The sequence below is a fragment of the Chaetodon trifascialis genome, chromosome 19, assembly GCF_039877785.1.
Source record: "Chaetodon trifascialis isolate fChaTrf1 chromosome 19, fChaTrf1.hap1, whole genome shotgun sequence".
Classification (NCBI taxonomy): Eukaryota; Metazoa; Chordata; class Actinopteri; order Chaetodontiformes; family Chaetodontidae; genus Chaetodon; species Chaetodon trifascialis.
The window spans coordinates 21,195,866-21,215,612 of NC_092074.1; the positions used below are offsets into that span (position 1 = coordinate 21,195,866).

Consider the following 19,747-nt stretch of genomic DNA (forward strand, 5'->3'; position numbering starts at 1 on the left):
TTACATTATGAAACTTTAACTGGATTAAAAGTTATTGCCTGGGCTGTTTAATAAACTGCGTTGTGGGGAGCCTCAGCATCGCCTTTTACATTCAGAAACTTTAGCTGACAGTTTGTAATCGTCCATCCTCTGTGGCTCTCGGCTTCAAGCACATCGCTTCCTACTGAAGAAGTTCAGTAAGTCCTTCAGGGAGTGTGTCTTTGTTCTGCAGTTCAATATTCTGAGAGAACATTCCTGTTGTGTTCAGGTCTACTTCCTCAAACGGCTGGACACTGTGGTTTTTATCAGGACAGGAGGAAATAGTTCATTTGTTGGGGACTATTTTCAGCGGTGGAATAATCCACATTTGGTGCTTTAGTGAATGTTTGTGGCAGCAGGATGGTGTGTCACATTTTTTGAGCCCTAGGATGCATTTCTGCTTCAAATGGGGTCAATGTGTGTCTTACCATGTTCACATGCATTTTGATATTTACTTTGTGTACTGTTTGTCTGTCTGCCGCCTCTTTGATTTCAGCTTGAACACGTTTCAGCAGAGTAAACCAGCACAATGTCACATGAATGCAATGCATTCACTTGTATGTGCCGCCTCTGTTCTCTTCCCCGTCCCCTGCCTTTACTCTATCATTCTGCAGTCCTGTGCTCATTCACACTAATCTCTCTTATCACATCTCCAGCTCACACAGCTGTTCATCAATGCTAAGTTGAATTTTAACGGATAGAAAGCGTTTCTCTTATTAAGTGTCGCCTCACAGTCACTGCCCTTCTACTGCCAGAAAAATCTAATTTCAACCCTGTTAGACTTCAGCACCTCGGCTCCTGACACAGAGCACCTCAGAGGTTTTTCTATTGAAACATTAATTTCCCATCATCTGGACCTTTGCAGAGATATTTTTAGGTTACATTCTTATTATCTGTATAAAGCCTGTTGCACTCAGACAGAAGACATTTCTGAATTTCTGTTTAACCCCTGGTCAGGACTGAGATGTTACTGAAACTACAGAGAAGAAGTGCAGTATCACGAAGAAGTACTCAGATCTGTCACTACCTATACTGCCGTGAAGGGAGGGATCAATACAGTGACCTTGTACAGCACTTGCGTAAATGTACTTAGTTAGTTTCCACTTCTGAAAACATCACGACTGCAGTCTGACCAAGCTAAACTACTGTACTGAATACCAAACGCCTGGGTTCAGACAGCTGTGAGACGGTCAACTGAAAAGATACTCTACGAGGAAAAACAAGCAAATGCAAGAAGAAAGTCTTAAAAAGTGAGAAGAATTGTGTGCAGCAGAAACGTTCTCGTTCTTTCGTTCCTTATTAATGATCTCGTGGGTGTCCTGACCTAAAGATTTCCTGGAGGCGCCCACATGCGTTCATTACAACCCACAGTATGAAAATATTGGACAGAACAGTCAGTTTAGATTTTTTTCAGGGGACGTGTTGGTTTGGGCATGTTATGATGTCCAAACAAATGAATCAGAACCAGGAAGTTCAGTCATTTGTCACGTAAATCACAAAGTGAACAGTACAGTTAACCCGCTTGCATGTATTTGATTGGTCAGTGCGACAAGAGGTTTTTAACTGGACGACCTTGTGCTTCATTTTTGGGGGCATCCTTGTGTCTCCCATGAGACATGACAGGACATTAAAAGAGAGAGAGACCTTTTCAGCTGATTTAGTCTGAGTGGAACGAATGCAGGCGACATCTGAGTCAGATGGTCTCTGGATGATTTTGCTCGTTGCGGCGAGCTTTCTCTTCATGGAAATTAGCCCGTTTCTCTTCTCTAACCTGCACCGGATGCTGTTTGTTTTATAGCGATGTCTGATGGTGAATTCATTAACTCGAGTGGTGCCGGTGGAAGTGATCTGGGCTGTCGCTCGGCGGGTTTCAGGTTGTTATTTCCTCATTTTTGAGACACATAGGGAGAGAGCGAATATGGGAGGATAAATGCATCGTGTTATTGCCGCAATAAGTCTTTATGTTGTACAGAATTATGTTCACAGCGGCTTCAGGAATACTCCTACTGCTTTATATATTTATATTGTATTCTTTAGACCTAAACAGGAAGCTGCAGTTTGGTCTAAAGGTGGCGCTAGAGGTCATTTTACAGGTCCTTTTGGTATCTCTTGTGCATGAATTGTGGCCTTGATTGTAATGTTGGGAAATAATCAGAATATGTTGGATTCATCCTCTGAGGACTAAAAATATTCACAGCAGAATCTCAAGGAAATAACTCTTCAGTGCAAAGCAGACATGTTGTTCTCACCTGGCGGATGTGTTACTTTGAACCTGGCCAGTAGTTTGGACATGTGTACGGATCTGTGTTTCCACAACACGTGCTCCTGTGTGATTGGAGAAAACTCTGCATTGATGTGAACCTTGACGCTGAAATGTTGAGACATCGCCTCTGTTTGACAGGTGCTCATTTTTCAATTCACCTGACAGCGAGACAGTTACTTTTGTCCACTTACTTTATTCGATTTATCCCATAAGATTTATAGTAAATGGCAAATAAACAACCTTTGTTTGTTTGTTTGGTGTTTTTAAATAACAGGCTGTTTATTTTAACACAGTGAGGAGAATAGTTCATCGTATCTGAAGCTGGGTGAGAGACTGAACTCTTTGCATGATGATGGGTTGAAACCACCTGAAGCAACGTCAGACATTTAATTCACTGACATTTAGTCGATGCGCTGATTGTCGTGTGTGTGTGTGTGTGTGTGTGTGTGTGTGTGTGTGTGTGTGTGTGTGTGTGTGTGTGTGTGTGTGTGTGTGTGTGTGTGGCATTGGGGGGGAGCTGAATACACTCTGAAGTAATTTCTCATCAAACTGGACCCTCAGTGGTTTTGTTCCTCGTGAATATTTGATCAGTTCTACGTGAACAAACAGCAGAGAAGCTAAAGTTCGTCCACTCCCTGAAATTTAAGGTACCGGCAGCTTTTCTGTCTCACCTGGGGGATTGAAGGGGGATCTCAGGGGGTTGCAGTCATCTCGGATTCGCCAGCTGTCATTAACACTGAACCCCGTTTGGTCTAATCCTGCATCCAGACCGGCCGAGAACAGGACAGAGAAGCAGAAACAGCAGTAAACACTGAGCAGAACCTGAAGGTTAATACTGCAGAGCTGCACGTTCCTTTTAATCTCACCTGGCTGCTTGACAACACACAGAGCTGCTGGAGGAAGCTACCAAATCATTTTGGTGCGAGATAAAGGCTTGTTCATCAAAAGATTGGCTGAAAGCACACTGAGCGATAACCTCGGAGACGCTTTGAGTCCAAAACACAGTTGTTCAGGTTTTGCTCTCCATGCACCCCTGGTACTCCGGGTCACGTTTTTGTGCTGCAGCCACACACTTGCTGGCTCACCAGCCAACATTTGTTGTGGTTGGACTGTTGCCCAGGTTAGTGTTTGTGTAACAAACAGATTTCTCATTTGTCAGGTGTGTGTGTGTGTGTGTGTGTGTGTGTGTGTGTGTGTGTGTGTGTGTGTGTGTGTGTGTGTTCACATGTTTAAAGTGCAAACATTTCGCTCGGAAAAGTTGGTTTTCGGAGTATCTTGGATAGAGTTTGCAGACTGTTAAAGTGGTGATCCTCGTTGTATTTGCAGCACGCTGCTTACGTGTTTGTATGTTACTGATCTGAGCGTGATGCGTTTGTGGTCTTAATCCTCCACATTAATGTGGAGTTGGCACAGTTGAGTTTTCTGGATTGAAGCTTTAAGTGATTATTGTGGTTGCAGTTAAAATTCCAGTATCACTTTACATCCATAGCTGTTCTGCACATATCGTATGAATAATTAAATAAGTGCTTGCTGTCAACAGACTCCTCAGAGACAACTTGTCAATCAGCTTGTGGACTTGCCTGTGATGTCTTTCCTGTTTATCTGGGGACAGTATTCATTCTCATCTCACCGCTGGAAGTGTGGTTGGAGTAATTCTGACAGATGGCTGAGATATTTCAGCACAACAAACTATTGTCCAGCTCGTGGAGAGTGCAGACCGCCCTCTCCAGAGTTTTTGGGTTGGGCTGACTGGATCTGTATTTACGTGTCGAGCATAAAAACAGGTTTTTATTCATGTGTTATTGTTGTATTTTTACAAACCACTGGTATAAAGAGGCACTTTAGAGATTCAAAATCAAATTGTCAATAACTGAACATCCACCAAACACCGTTTCCCGTAAGCCTTTGCAGGCTAAATGTCACGGCTCAACCGAGGTGGCAAGTTCACAAGCAAGTCAAGTGTCTGTAATTGGGTCTCGTTATGACCATAGACTGTATAAAAGTGGACGCAGGTCTGAAGGTGAAGCCGGTGTCGGGGTGCTGAACTGACTTCTCACAGTAAACATTTAGCTCATGAGTTTATGGTCTATCACTGGTTTCACGTCTTCTTCACTGCAGCGTGATGCTCATTTTGTTAATGACGCTCATGTTTCCAGTTGATTAGAGCATAAAGCAGGTTAGGCTGTAGGGCGTGGCTGCCTTGTGATTGACATGTTGCATCCACGGCAACCTGTCAGTCAGTATAGAAGCACATCAATGGGAGCTCACAAATAACTTGTTTAACTCTGTTAAGAGTGACTGAACTGAGCTAGTGGTACAGAGGCTGGACAGGAAGTGATGTCATGACTTCGGCTCTCTGTTGTGACCAGGTCCCTGAATGTCCTCTCACTCCTCTCAGACCAAAAACATCAGAGTCTTAAAGTTTGGACCCTTATCTTTTAGGAGTGTGGTAGAAACTTAATGAATTGTTAAGACGTTTGGTTTCTGTGCTGCATTCGTTTTTCGAACTCGATTCTTGTGGTAAATGAAATGTAAAGCACATCCTCCCTCGTGCTGCAGATGACGTGTTGTGTTACATCCTGCAGATCTGATATGAAAAAGTTTCATGTTTGATCTGAAATGAGGCGAGATTTAAGACCTCACCTGATGTTTGTGAATCTACAGCCCAAAAAATGAAGACGTCGCCCTCAGTGGAGCTGAGCATCTGCTGGTGATTGTTTCATTATGTCAGCAGAAATCTGAATGAAGAGGAGACAAACAGACCTGATCTCAAGTCACCATCATGTCCAGTTTGTGTATTTTCACTAATCAGCTGAATGTGTCTTCGTCTCCTGGTTCAGTCCTCGTGATTTCCCTGCAGGGACGATTGTCCGCAGCTCTTTTGTCTTCAGCACATTTACACTATGTGCAGGTCTTCTGTGAATCGTCTCCCTCTGGCTTCAGGATGGAGTCTCGTCTCAGCTCATGTTGCTGTAGCTGCAGTTTTCACACCTGCTTAATTTTTCTCTTTTTCTAGATACAAAGACGGGTACTCCCTCCCAGGCCTGGCCAGTTAAGAAAATACATCGGATTGGACGCTACCTGAGAATACTACAAAAGGTAAGAGGACGCCGGGAGCGAGCTCGTTCTGCTTAAATGTGCACTCGTGTTAATGCTGGAGAAAGACTCAGTCAGCAAGGCTTCATGTGAGTTAGTGCTGAATGAGGTGACGCTGTTACCTGATGGTGCAGGAAACACCTCGCCGTTTGTCTCGAGGTTTGGATTTAATCTCAAACACCTGCGCGCACCATTATCCCCCTGCAATCGTTTCATTTAGACAAAGTGCTGGACTGAAGTCCTTCCTGTCAGTCTGAACCCAAATTGGTTTAGAGCTGCTGTGTGTTTAAGCAGACGCAGAGCCGAGCGTTGAGTGATTAAACCTCCTGAAGGATGGAGGAGGACCGAGTGTCAAGACTGTTTTGGAGCAGAAACTGCGGCTGACGGGTAAACACAAGGATTTGTCCCAAGTCCACGTCCCCCCTCGGGGTGATTAGTCTGCTCCTCTGTGATCCTCTTTCGGGGTCTGAACCGCCGCCGAGCTGCAAGGGCGCGTCACGCTTTTGTTGCTCCCCACAGAAACATCAACGTGGTTCAGAATAAGCAGATATTTACAAAAATCAACAAGGATGATGAGCTCAAGCATTAAATATGTCGTATTTGGGCTGTTTTCAGGTGAGTTTATGTCAGAGAGGATTAAACGATCACATTCAGATTTTTGACACGGCTCCCAGCTTCTCTGGAGTCGGGGTTGTAAACAGGTCTGTCATTTCTTAATAATTTCCTAGAAAGTAACAACTAATTTGGCTCTAATTACAGGCAAGTGGTGCACTTCTGATTAATTCATTCGTATTAACAGCTAACATTAAAAGCTGGTGGAACCTCAAATCATTTATTCAGTGAACTGATTGCAGAAATGGACCTGTTTTCCTCCGGCAGGCGCACAGCTGTACGTTCACCTTCCTGTCACAAAGCTAAGCTAGCTGTTCCCCTCGCCTCCAGTCTTTATGCTAAGCTAAGATAAATTATTAAAATGCATTCAGCAGAGTCACTGTCAAGTTGCATTATGGGAAATGTAGGATCCAGCCATTCATCAGACCCTCCCTTCTGCATCTTTCAAACTCTGTAGAAGTGGTGGCGTGCCCCTTTAATCTCGTATCTTTTCCCCTGCAGACTCGTCAAGGCCTCACTGTCAAAAATCCAAAATGATGCAGAGCTGAAGAGACATCAGGACAAACCGTTCACCTCCAAACTCTTCAGAGCTCCGAGCTTCATATCAAAAGACAATCTCCCTTCAGGGGAAACGGACATTTAGGCCACTTTGAAAACTGTCGGACAGCCGTCGTCTGCGGCCGCGAGCGGCGTGACAGCAAAGAGGAGCTCAGCAGACGACTGTGCAGCACCGATTGGGAGGATATTGATCGCCCCGGACTGTTTTTGTGCTCGTCTGCTGACTCTGTTTGTGTTTGTGTAGTAGATAGGTTGCTCTTTATTAAAAAACACTCAGCATCTGATGTGAAATGATGAGGAGATCATTTGAAAACTCAAATATGGAAACAAAAACGAACCTCGCATCAGGGATTGTTTACACCTGAACGTCGTATGTACTGCAGCTAAGGATCGCTTGGTGGACAAGCTCTGATGAACAGGCGAAGGAGGCTGATAGGTCAGTTTCCTTGTAGCTCGTCCACTTTAGCACATTTGTAGCTTTAATGTCTCTCAAGATTGACCTTTTTCATCACTGTGAGCTTGTCCTCATAAACTAACTTACGCTGGCCTTTTACTTGATGTATTGACACAATATCAAGTATGTTGCGTTCAGGGACCACTCGGTAGAACACAATAGTCTACTGTTCATCGCTGGAAAAAAAAAAAAAAAAAAAAAAAAAAAAGGCCATTACTGGATCAAACAGTCTCGCAGCCCGGAGGCTGGAGGTCCCCCACCTCTGTTGAGCAGGTATGTTTACCATGTTCACCAACTCTGTAAGCGTTTTCTAATTGGCATTAAGCGCAGCTGAGGCCGATGGGAATGTCATTAGATTTTAGGTATTTGGTCATAAACCAAAGCACTGAACTGATGACGGATTAACGGATGAATCTGTGCGGGATCAATATTTTTGTGCAAATGCACCCAGTTTGTGAGTTTGTTAGATCTCTAATCGTCACCATGTTCTCTTGTACAGTTCATGTAAATAGACAACCACTGTTCTTTTCTTTGAGTCTACAGATCGACTGAGGCGTGTTGCTGCTTTTGGGGAAGAAAAAACTGTAATTTGGACTTTTGTTATTTAAAGTGTTGAACCAGTTTCATTATCAGTAGTTGAAAATACAAACTGTGTTGAATAAGAGAAGTTTTTCTGCGTTTCTTGAAAAGGTGTTTTGCAGGTATATTGTTCATGACGCCAAAGAAAGAGCAGAGAGAGGTGAGTGAAACATGGAATGCATTTATTCATCTGTTAGAGATCAGCGTTAGAAAAATGAGAGTGGACAAAGGCAGTGCTTCCCGAGGAAAGATCGAAGTGTGCGGAGAGGAACGCATCGTAATGAAGGCAGGACCGTCTCTTGTACATTTGAGGAAACGTTTCAGCCACACCAAGGTCTGAACTGTGGGCGAAGCTCAGGATGAGGCTCCTTCACCTGCAGGGTCAGGCGGGCTCGGCTTGGCTGACCGCCACCTTTCCAGACTGTGTCTGTGATTCCACCACAAGCAGCTGGAAACACGCGCCAGACACAGGAACAGCATTTATATTGAACTGCAGTTTTCAAAATAAAACGTCCTGTGCGGACTCTTAAAATTTAACTACGTAGTCTGTGTTGCCCATCGTAGAAGCACAAACATCAAGGAAAAAACGACCAGTTGGACAAAATGAGGACTGTCAAACGGCGTCTGTGGGGTGTGAAGCCGTGTGGAGGGCAGAACGTTTGGCTGTTGTGCCGGTGGGATCTCAGGGTTACACTCGGCATGAACATGCTTTTAAACAACGATCTCACTTGGTTCTGCATGAAACCTGAAGGCGTTTTGGATGAGATGCTCAGCGTCTGTTTACACGCTTTCCTCAAGGTCAGATCCGAACCAAACCAGTTATCTTTAAAATCCAGTTCAGATCTTTGAAGATGTAACTGTGTTTGTACCTGAGCTGAGCTAATCTGAAGTGTTTTGTCTTCAGTCTCTGTGCCATATGTGACGTCACAGGCAGCATCAACTGAAGTAGAACCAGCAGGAGACACATGAAGCCAATGAGGACGTTTGATTTGGAGGTGAAGGAACGCATCTTCAGTCGTCTTCAGTCAGAATAAACTGGTGAGAACTCGCACCTTCATCAAAATGATTACAGTCAGCTCACAGAAATACAGTAGAATTTGAGGGTGATTAAAGGCGGCGTGTCTGAGACGTGAAAGAAAACTTCTGAGTTTGAAAATGTTCTTAAAACCAGAATAAACAGCAGATTAGTTCAGCTGCAGATAATCAAGAACTGGACTGGATGACTGAGGTTATCCTGCTCTTCACGCTGTCTGTCTGTTCATTTCAAAGTGTTCGAACAGCGTTCACAAACCAGGATAAATCAGCTCAGAGAGAAACAGACGAAGGGTGAAGACCGATTTGGTGATTGACGCATCAAAAGACGTTAAGACATCTCGTCAAAACTGGCTACATTTGGTTAAAACAGTGTTTTTTAAGACATCCAGTGCTGAAACTGACGAGATAACAACATGGAGTTACTTCATGTCAGCATACAGCTCATATGCAGTCACTGTAATTTGACAGATGTGTTAATCAAAGAGCAAGACAGACAACTTAATGCGTCTCAAACCACTGAAACAGAGACCTTCAGAGGTTATTTGGTGAAATTTGATTGAAAAGTCTTTTTTTTTGGAACTTGTTGAAATATCTTGTAACCTACAGTAGATGTCTAAAAAAAAAACTCTTCACCCCACTTTTAAACAAGATGTCCAGACGTCTTTTGACCTGTGAACCACTGAATCAAACTTTCTGTCTTTGCTGTCACTGCATGCATTCATGCGTTCATTCATTCATTCATTCATGTCAGGCCTGCTCTCCTGCATGTTAATGCCATTTGTAAAAAGGGATCAGAGACTTTGCAGGGAGACAGATGTTCTTCCGATCGATCTTTCAGACGATCTAAATCACCTCCTTGTTGTGCAGAGAAGAAAAAGATAGAAAGCTCAGGAACAGACTGGCAGCAGGTGAGTAGAGAAGGTGTCACATCGCAGCAGATTGTCTTTAAACCGTTTATGTACCCGTCAAAGGAGGCTGTTTCTTTTCTCTTAGCTTAGTTTAAGTGATTTATTGCTTCTCTGTCTCACGTCCGAGCCACTGAAGTAGAAACTGTTCTTTCAAGAATAAACGTTTACATTCCGGCTGCGATATACGTGAAAGTATTCAGTGTTGCATGAATGTTCCAGTTCACGGCGAGTACCAGCGATGGCACAGGGTTAATGACGTGCTCGTTAGCTTCTCACATGGCAGACAGATATTTTTTTGGGAGCCAGATGATTCATTTTTTCAGGATGACGTCAGTGAAAATGCGGACCTGCCTTGGGAATCACTGCATTGGCAAATTATGTTCCCCTGTGTGAAAATTTGAAGAGTGAAGGAATGAATGAGTATTTTTTGCAGCGCTGATCTGGTCTCAAACAGCACAAGAGGAGTTGCATCTCAGCTTTTGCATAATTATTTCACATTTTCTGCTTTGCTTGATAAACGCAGACAAAAACTAATCACTGAGCTGAATTACTGCTCCGGCCAAAAAAAAAAAAAAAAAAAAAAAGTACCCACCCGACGGAGGCGGGTTTGGTGTATCGAGCAAAGTTTGGTCTCAAAGTCAAACATTTTTGGACCGTTCTCATTAGCTTTAAACATTACACACACAACGAGAAGAAAAGTGGAATCACTACATGAACGAGGTCTCAAGTTACATTCGGTTGGAAAGACAAAAGGTAAAATAAAAAAGTATTAGCAAATATTTGACTTAATCGTGAGCGCGGTCACGAGGAACAATCCGACACTCGTGCAGCTCGGCGACAACCGACGGCTCCTTGTGCAAGTGTGTTCTGCCCCGTGAGAACCACGTGAAGACAATGTAAACAGCAGGTTTTAAGTCGGAGAGGGATCACCAGCTAGCTGTTATGAGGGAAGCGACACACCGGTGAGACTTCAGTGTCAGGATCAGGAATGCATAATTACAAAGGAATTAAGTTTTCTTGTTTGGGGAGGCAGCATTGAACTAAAGAAAAAAAAAGTCCTACTTCTGGCAATTAAACCCTGTTAAAGTAGTGTTAAGGCCTCGTAGTTAGACTTGCAGAAACGTTACAGAGAACAGAACTCCTCAGAAAACTTCTGGATGTGGTAATTTAGTGTGATTTTTTTTCTGCATAGGGTTCACCGCAAAACTTCCCCACCCCCGCCCCGTCCCCCCACCCCCCCTTTGAGGAACTGAAAGCCAGCAAGAACAAAAAAAAAAAACGACACCAGGAGAAAAACAAAAGGACAGTTGAGAAGAATCGCTGTTCACGTGAACGCCAGTCAGAACCTGGTGCGGTACGCTCAGACGCCGTCTGTTAGGTAGCTGGTGCGTTTGTCCCTTTGTTTGCAGTGAGAAGCCCCCGGTCTCTGTCAGTTGAACTTGCTCTGCAGCATGGCCGTGGCGTAGGTGGGTCGGGCCTGCCGGCTCTCGATGGCGCTGCGGAGGTACTGGACCCCGCCGCAGCGCTCCCAGATCTCCTCGAACTGCCGCGGGAGGATCTCGGCGCCCCTCTTCCTCGACAGGCCCGTCTCCTCCAGACTCAGCTCGCACATCTCCATGTCGTCCTTTCCTGTGAGGTGAAAACATCATTCAGTGTCAGTCATTCACTAGAAGAGCCCAGAAAACTGCGATTAAAATCTACTAAAAGGAAGCTGGAAGTCGGCTCAATCAGTCAATTTGATGATGCTAACGGCTAAACATAGCATTAACCTGACGTCATATGGTTGTTTCGAAATGCACCGTGTCCAAATTATACTGATATTTAACATATTAATATCCTAAATGCTACTAATTCCTTGTGCCAACAGGCAACGTTAACATGTTAACAGCCTAAATGTAGTAAGTTGACTTCATTCTGACATTTAGCACATTAGCTTGGTAACATGTTAGCATGTTAACACACTAAAGTTAGCATATTAACATCTTTGACGTAACCTTTCCAAATATGCTAACATGTTAAATTCATCATATTCTTACTGCAAATGTAGCATAACGATAGTTCACTCCTACATCGAGGCTGCTAGCACGCTAATATGCTGAAATTAGCAGGCTAAAAGTTACATTTAAGTATGTAATATGTTGAGATTTTTCACTTTAGGCTAGAACTGTCAAACATCCTAAGAGCTGCTACTAGCATAGCAAAAAAAGTTAAAGCAAATGTATTTAGAAGCTCTGAAACCGTTCGTATTATTCTGCAGTTAAGTTGATCAAAACAATTTTATCTTGAAATCGGTTTGTTGTCTTGATATCTGAAGTCACAGATTGCTGACTGTCCCCTAAACGTTCGATTTGGTTGGTGAATTCTGGACTTGGCTGTTGTATCCTGAGTCAAAGCTGTAGAGAGAGAAAGAGCTGAACTTCAGCAGGCTTCATGTTTCATCCCTGAACACCGTGAACTGTGGTGATTTACATTCAGTCGGTATAAGGCAGCACATCTGCAGCTGTAAAAGCAATAACACGTTCCAGCAGTGTGTTAGCCAAGTGTTATATGAGGCAGTGACTCACCCTGCTGCTGCTGTCTGAGCTGCTCCAAAATACCAACTATTCCACTACAATATGAGCTGCTTTCTGACTGACGACCACGCAGGTTTTAAACCACTCAATGTGCGGCGACACGGTTTCATAAACCCAGAAGTCAGAAACATCCCTCAACCCACGGACGACTTTAATCCTCCGAGTCAAACAAAGTTGGGAAAATGCCGGCGGGAGTTGTGAGGGTTTAACTCATCAACACACACATACGCTGAGACAGATGGGTAAACAAAACAAATAGTTTGTGTTTGTGTTTGCACTCGTCATTTTATTCAATCTGTGGTTTTACAGCTTGTCGCGTCGCACGTGCCGTTAACACCCGAGCAGGTGCTTCCATTCACTTGAACACCGGGGAGCAGGTTGAGGGTCGTCTGTTGGGGGTGGGCTGTGTGTGTGGTTAAATTTAATAATAGCTGTGATTCTGATAATGTGTTAACTGTCGCTGCGCAACATGAAGATGGTCAATAATGACGTATTAAAAGGAAGAACTCTGTATTTTGGGAAATTTACTTTCTACTCAAAATGAGAAAATTACGTTACGTACAGACCTGAAGTCAGAACATGATTAGCTTAGCTTAGCATTAAGACAAGAAGAGGGGGACAACAGCTCATCTGGCTTTCTCCAAAGATGAAAAATACACCTACAAATGTCTCTAAAGCTAAGCACATAATGTTCACCAATAAATAAACAGTTTTTACAGGAAAAACTGGAGGAACTGTTCATTTTGGACAGGCTGGCTAGCGGTTTCCCTCTGCTTCCAGTCTTTATGCTAAGCTAGGCTAACCACATCCTGACTCATACCAGACATGAGACTGATATCGGTCTTCTCGTCTCACTCTTGGAAGAAAGTTTTCCCCAGAACCTTTCAGCAGCTCTAAACATCTGTGTGGTTGGTCCATGGAGGACGTAAAGTCGTCTCACAGCTCGCTCTGCTTTGTGCGCCGTTGACGGCAGAACTGATAAATGAACATTAACGCAGACTGTGACAGCAGCTTCATGGTTTCATTGAACTGAAACTAAGACGTCTGTTTTGTCCCACTGTGACCTTTGAACCTTGACGCTGCTGATGTCCAAGCTGTCAAACGTGAACAGCGTCCCGTCCACTCAGAGGCTTCAAGGCTGAAGGAACATTTCAACTTTTTGTCCTTTTCACTAATAAAACAATTTTTCCTTGGCTTTGCAGCAAGGGTTGTTAAACTGAGTCTCGTGCCTCTAGAACTTTACGTCCTGAACTCACCGCTCTACGTATAAATTCAAGTCATGTGACGTGAGTTGGCGTCTGCTGCACATTCGCCTCAGTCACGTTCTGAACTCAAATCCGGCTCGATGATTCGTATCGGACGTCCAACAAGGGACTCCTAAAAAAAAAATCAAAGCCTCTTATTCTTTACAGCTGGCCGGCAGTGAACGACCTGACTGTGCATTATGATCAGAGATGATGATGATGATGATGATGATGAATCTGCTGCTCTGTCACAAAGTCAAATTCCTGAACGTTTATTGAAAGCGGCCAATGAAGTGTCACTTTTGATTTGTTCTGTCTGTCGGTGTCTGAGTATCGACCCATCGATTCTGCTGCTCCCTCTCCGTCCTTCAAGCCTCCCTCCTCCTTTTCTCCCTCCATGCTTCCTTACTTCCTTCCCTCTGTCCTTCATCTCTTCTGTCTCTCATAACTTCTGACCAAACCCACAAACCCCAGAGTAAGAGTTGAAGGAATGATTTATCTGCTCTAACACAAGATGCTCAAGTTAGCACACCTGGCTAACAGGTTACCCACTGTAATAGGTTAGTGTCACTTCCAGACAGTTAGCATATCATTAGCTAACAATATTATTATTCAGGTTACAGGTTACAACAGAAAAAGCCCCATTCAAGACCAACACTGTTTTGCATGGTTCTGTTCTTCATACAAGTTGTTAGCTAGCTATGTGAGGATTTGTTCATTTAGGTGTTTGTTTTTATGTATTTTCCTCCACTGCCTCCTTTCTTTAGATGTTGCTGCTTTAAATCTGTACCTGTGTCCATAAACCTCCTTTGTGCTGCACTGACCTGCCACCAGCAGGATGGGATGTTTATCTGGATGCAGCTCCATCTGCCTGGCGATCCAGGGCCCGTCGAAGTGAGCGTACCACCAGCCCTTCTTCTTGTTCTGGGGGTCTTTGTACTGGTCGCCCGGCCGGATGAACGGGATGCGGAAGTAGCGCTGCTGCCGGTTCATGGCCACCTCGTACTGCCGGGCCGGGATGGGCGGGGCCGGGTTCTGCTGGGCTGTTGATTGGATGGGAAAAAAAGTTAGTTCCACAGGTGATGGCAACCAATCAGGAGCCAGAAACCGTGTTTACATGCAGCCTGGGGTCAGTTGATGGGAAGGATGGTCAACAGCCTTATTCCTGTTTATCAGCCTGTGTATTAACTTCTGGAAGCGCATGCAGACAGCAGGCTGCTTCGCCAAATGTGTCCTCGTCATTCACTGTCTGCTGCTTTGAAGACTCCATGAGGTTCGTCTTTTAAAGGCTGAGAAGATGCTCAAAAGTCGATTTTGGTGGCTTCACCACAGAGAAGAAAAAGCCCCAAAACACCAATGAAAATGTTCATCCTGATAAAATAAAAATCCAGCAATTAGCCAAACATGTTCTAAAAACTCAAAGACTGGAAACAACCAGGCTCTGTCCAAAGGTAATTAATCCACCTCTAATGCTCCCTAACGAACACTGAACCTTTTTTGTTTAATCTATAAAAAAAGAAATCAGGCTGCACGTGCAGGACTTTCTTTTTCTGGATTAGCTGCCTGGCAACCTCACAGACGACCTATGATGTGCTAATTAGGGAGCTGTCGAGGTGCTGGGAGGTGAAGGCTATTTCTGAGTCAGGCTGTGTGTTTCCAGTGTTAAGCTAAGCTAAGCTAAGCTAACTGACAGCTAAGAAGCAGATTTCTGAAAATGTCATTCAACATTCCCGTTGAAGCTGGCGTCACCTCAGCGCTAACAATAAGAAGCCCCCAACAACAACAACGTGATGTTTTCTGCTTCTTCCCATTTTGCAGATATCTGTCTGCTGCCGCTGCAACATAATGGATGAACAGCGTGTAGTTTGTGCTGCTCAAACCTTTGACAGACTAAACAGCATCTCCTCTCTGTGATGACGTGACAATCACTGATTGTGAAGTTGTTAACACACAGGCTGATTCTCTGGAACAAATGACAAACATGGAGCAAAGAATCCCAAACAGGTCGAACCATGATCACGTCCCCATGAACCCACTGCATGTAAACATCAAGCCCTGCTCTGCCGGTCTCAGATCAGGTTTGAATAACAAACCAGTTCCCTGGCGTCCATGTTTGGGTGCAGTCAGTGAGTCCTGCTGTTAGGAGGGTCGGCAGAGGGAAGAAATCAGCGGGACAGGAAGCGAGGGTGAAGTTCTCGTGGGGGTTTGCACATATCACATGAAACATACATGATTGTGTGTTTCTACAGAGGTGGAGTGTAAACTAAGGATCTACAGAGACTGAAGAAGCTTCTCTACGCCATAAAGAGACTCCAGCTGCAGCTCTTGAATCAGCGCTCTGCAAAAATGTTCATTTGAATAAATCGTTTCATCTTGGAGTTCAGGTTAAGTCACAGTTTGTCTAAAGAAACACTTTCCACAGCAGAACAATGGAAACGAGAGAGATGTGATCCTCTTTCACCTCACAACTGTTCTGAAACTGAACCCAAGACTGAAACACCGTGTTGAAATGAACCTCTGCAGCGTCTGAAAACCGTTTCACCACCACCACCAACCACAACGCGCCCTCACACCACCTTCCAGAAGGACTTCACCTCCACACCAATAGCAGAAAGAAAAACAGAGTCCCCAAACAAACAAAAAAATCAGGCGTGTTTGTTTAGAAATGCAGAATATTCCTCAGAGAGGCTCTTGAACTTCACTCCCGGCTGGATGCTCTCAGCTGCTTGATTACTGTTTGTGGCGCCGCTGCAGTTCTTTTAGTGACTCATTGAGGGGTCGAGAGCCGCGTTCGGGTTTCAAGGCCGAGGAAAACAAAGCGGATCCGCGACCTGTTCGAGCCGATGAAGATCAGCTACCAAACGCTGACGCTCGCAGCTGCCCGACACTTCAAGGTTCACCGTCGCCTGATGACGGCTTCACGAACAATAACAGAACTTCACCTCGGCTCTCTGTGCTGCTCTGAATTAGCAGATGTGGGAGTTAAAAGGGAAAGTTCACACAAACACGGAGAAGAAATCCCACTTCTGGCGGCTGGTAGTCTGTTTATTTTCTAGATATAAGAGCCGTGTTTTGTTTTCTGCCCCAGCGACACATAATGAACTTAAAGTGCTGAAAAACCCAACAGCAACATTGACATTAGCTCGTCCGCGAACATCTGGACCGGAGCTGCTCCTAAAATGAGCCGATCACTCCAGCATGAAACAGCGAAATGAGTTCGGTGTGATTTGGGTGAACTGGCCCTTTAAATAACTTCTCTAGGCTGGGTAACAATCGAGGTCCGAGAGTCCCGAATACTCTAAACGATCTTAATCTGAAAGAAAACGACAGACTTCCGGATGAAATGTGTGTTTTAGATCAGATTCAAACAGATTGATTCGAGGAAGGCCTTCAGATAAACCCACATCAGCTGTGGTCGGACGCCCGCCACCAGACGCTTCCTCCAGCCGAGCAAACTGCTGCGTATCTAAAATCCTCATCAAGTCTGAGCGTCTGCTCGAGCGACACCTTTCACAGCATCCCCACTCCAATCAGCGGGCGCGGCGGCCTTTTCCTCCCGTCACGCCCCCGTGAACGTGACGCCATCAACCTCCTGTCTCTCCCCGTCCTCCATGAGAAGATCTCTGTGTGGGAGCATCAATAACAGCAGCCTTAAGAGCTCCGAGGAGTCGCCTCTTTATCGAACCCTCATAACTGTCTGGGAGGCGTCTCGCCAAACGGGCGAGAGCTGGCGCCGGCACACCGGTCATGAAGACGAAACGCTGGCTCCGAGCCTCAAAATCTCAAGTAATCTCCTCCAAACACGTCTCAATAGAGGCAGCGGTCGCCATGGAAACCCATCCACCCTCCTCCACCCAGAGGGAAACTTCTCCAGCAAACTGAGCAGCACAAAGCACAGACCCGGTCAGGAGCTCTGGCGTGTTTCGGGGGTGGGGGGTTAATAAGGGGGGTGCAGCTCTGCGGTTAGTAGCGTCACACACTGGAGGAGCACTTACATGCTTTTTTCACAGGAGGCGCATGATCTGAAAGTAAACATGGCAGGAAGTGATGCAACACAGCAGCAACAGTCAAACAAGTGAGGTGCAAGACAACACACGATGAACCAGATGAGAGAGGAAACTCCATGTGTGACGAGAACTGAGCCTGACGCTCTTCATCGTCGTCATGATTGACCCTCCGTCTGACCTTTATTAGTGAGGTAATATGATGAAGATGATGAAAAGAGGCAGAAGAATGAAGGAAAAGTCTAACGTTTTCATTTAAGAGCTAATTATCAGCGAATTCTTAAAGGACGTCGCGATGTGTGAACGAGAAGGAATGTGAAAAAGAAGCAGCAAATTCCTGAAAATGATACGAGAGCTCAGTGAAGGTGATGGACCAGAGGATGTGTGTGTGCATCAAAGCCTGTTTGTCTGATCAAAACTACGCCGAGCAGCTGATCTGTGAGCTGTTTTTAACTTTCAGCTGGGACCAATGGGCTTGAAGCTGAGAGCCACAGACAGGAAGTCAGACCGGACGAAGCTGCGGTTCACGTGGAAGCGAAGGACGAGGGGTGACGGTGGGTGTTTGGGGCTCGCGGTCCAATCGGCAGTCAGAGCGGAGCCATGATCGACAGCTCGGAGTAAGAGCCCTCTGTCTTCATGACAACTCGAGAAGAGGCGACGGCGGTGGAGAGTTGAGAGACGACGTACGTTTGTTCCTCGTGTCGCGTCTGGATTCGAGTGACCCTGAACGCATCGCATGCTGTTTAATATGCAGCATAATCTGCTTCATCGTGTACGTTTTGGCCACCTTGAAAAACTTTTTTTTTTTCTCGGTAAAACATCGACCTGTGACTGCACAGTTACATCAAAGCCACAGTGTGCGATGAGCAGCATCCACAGACGGAAACTGGCGTCCACACAGGAAAAACAGGCACAACACGAGCGACATGAGTGTGAAAATTAAGAGAGAGAGTCTCATAATCAGAGGTTGACTGATGTGAGAGCTTGTGGCTTTATGAAGCAGAACTACACGAGCGCATGTCTTTAACAGCCTGATGAAACGAGTCCGACTCATTTTCTGTCTTTGTGGCTTCACAGAGCTTCTCTGGTGAATCCTCACTCAGCTTTAAGTGTCTGATCTGGATTGTTTGTCTCCGTTTTCCCTCAAATTTTCTACATTTTCAAGCAGGATTGTGAGCACAAAAACAGAAAAGTGACCAAACGTGGTTTAGAAAAGGAGGAAATCGGCCTGTCTTTGTACTGGGAACGCAGCTTAAACAGCTTCTCACTGTTGGAAAAGCAGACAAACATCAAACAATAGAAAAACTGCTGGTTTCCTGAAAACAGCAACACACTGACCCTCGTTTAAAAAGCTGAAATGTGCTGGAAGTCGTACCGTAGTCGGTGACGGATTTGGGCGCTCGTTGCTCCGACTCCGTGTTTCTTTTCTTGTTCTTTGACTTCCAGGCGTGGTAAACTTTGAGCCGGCGGTGGAACTCCTCCCTGCAGGCGGCCAGCAGCTCGATGTCTGGAGGAAACAAAGCGACAGGACTTTGACTGTGAACAGATGTTCCACGCAGCCTTCGACCTTTATCCATGACTCTCTGCTTTTCAGCTACTTCCACCTGTCAAACCTGGTGTTAAACGTTCAAATAGTCTGCTTATTAAGAGCTGCTGGTTACTGTGAAAGTAAATCTCCTAAATATCAGCCTCACTATTTATTTTATGCTGAAATAAGGTGCTCAGACCGACAGCGAGTGGGCGTCCACACACTTTTGGAGCAGGTTTGATCGTGATGAAACCACAGTGATAAACTGTTAAACCTTCACACAACTATCATCAAAAGAAACATTAACTTTTGTTCATTTCACCTCCAAACTGCCATCGTCATTAATATCTTAAACGGTGTGTGTGAACATGCACACACACACACACAGACAGACGGACAAAAGAGGTTTAACACAGCCGCAGCATTAAGATAACACATTTCATCAGGATGATTCAGATAAATAGTGCAAAAAAGAAGAAAAAAAAATTCAATTTGTCATCCAAAGCGAGGGCTAACAGTGTGCAATGAGATGCTTAATGCACACTAAGTGCTTAGGTAACGTCGATTGAACAAAAATACTTTGCAGGCAGACAAATGGGGAGGAGAAAAAAAAACTTCCATTTACTGCGCAGGGCTGAAATCACTGCAGAATAAAGCAGAATGTGGCAGGTGTCAACAGCCCTCGTCGCTCTGTTGTGTTGGCCCGTTATTCTGCCGCCGCGGATCATTGTGAGCGGTGGACGTGATCACATCAGTATTCAATCTCCTGCTCCGTCTGGGAGGCGAGGCAAGCGGCCTGTTAACGGCTAACTCACTCATGTCTGCGTGCTCATATGTGGCCGGCTGCCGGTGGTTGGTGGGAAGCCGCCGCGGGG

The 19,747-nt window shown here is 45.0% G+C and overlaps 2 protein-coding genes across 7 annotated transcripts in view; one reads left to right on the forward strand and one right to left on the reverse strand.

The window, feature by feature from the left end:
* Positions 1–6,991, forward strand: part of LOC139347317 (interphotoreceptor matrix proteoglycan 2) — a 40,924-nt gene extending 33,933 nt beyond the window's left edge. For all 3 annotated transcript variants that reach the window (XM_070986799.1, XM_070986797.1, XM_070986800.1), the window contains exons 17-18: positions 5,298–5,380; positions 6,491–6,991. In XM_070986799.1, coding sequence (XP_070842900.1) covers positions 5,298–5,337 — 40 coding nt within the window. In that variant the 3' untranslated portion in view covers positions 5,338–5,380; positions 6,491–6,991. The remainder of the gene's footprint in view (positions 1–5,297; positions 5,381–6,490) is intronic.
* A 568-nt stretch (positions 6,992–7,559) lies between these two features.
* The window catches only part of myo6a (myosin VIa), a 118,862-nt gene continuing 106,674 nt past the window's right edge, over positions 7,560–19,747 (reverse strand). For 2 of the 4 annotated variants that reach the window (XM_070986803.1, XM_070986801.1), the window contains 4 exons: positions 18,720–18,851; positions 17,336–17,362; positions 14,165–14,383; positions 7,560–11,152 (listed from right to left, as the gene is read on the reverse strand). In XM_070986803.1, coding sequence (XP_070842904.1) covers positions 10,953–11,152; positions 14,165–14,383; positions 17,336–17,362; positions 18,720–18,851 — 578 coding nt within the window. In that variant the 3' untranslated portion in view covers positions 7,560–10,952. The remainder of the gene's footprint in view (positions 11,153–14,164; positions 14,384–17,335; positions 17,363–18,719; positions 18,852–19,747) is intronic. The other 2 variants (XM_070986804.1, XM_070986802.1) reach the window with 1 other exon arrangement.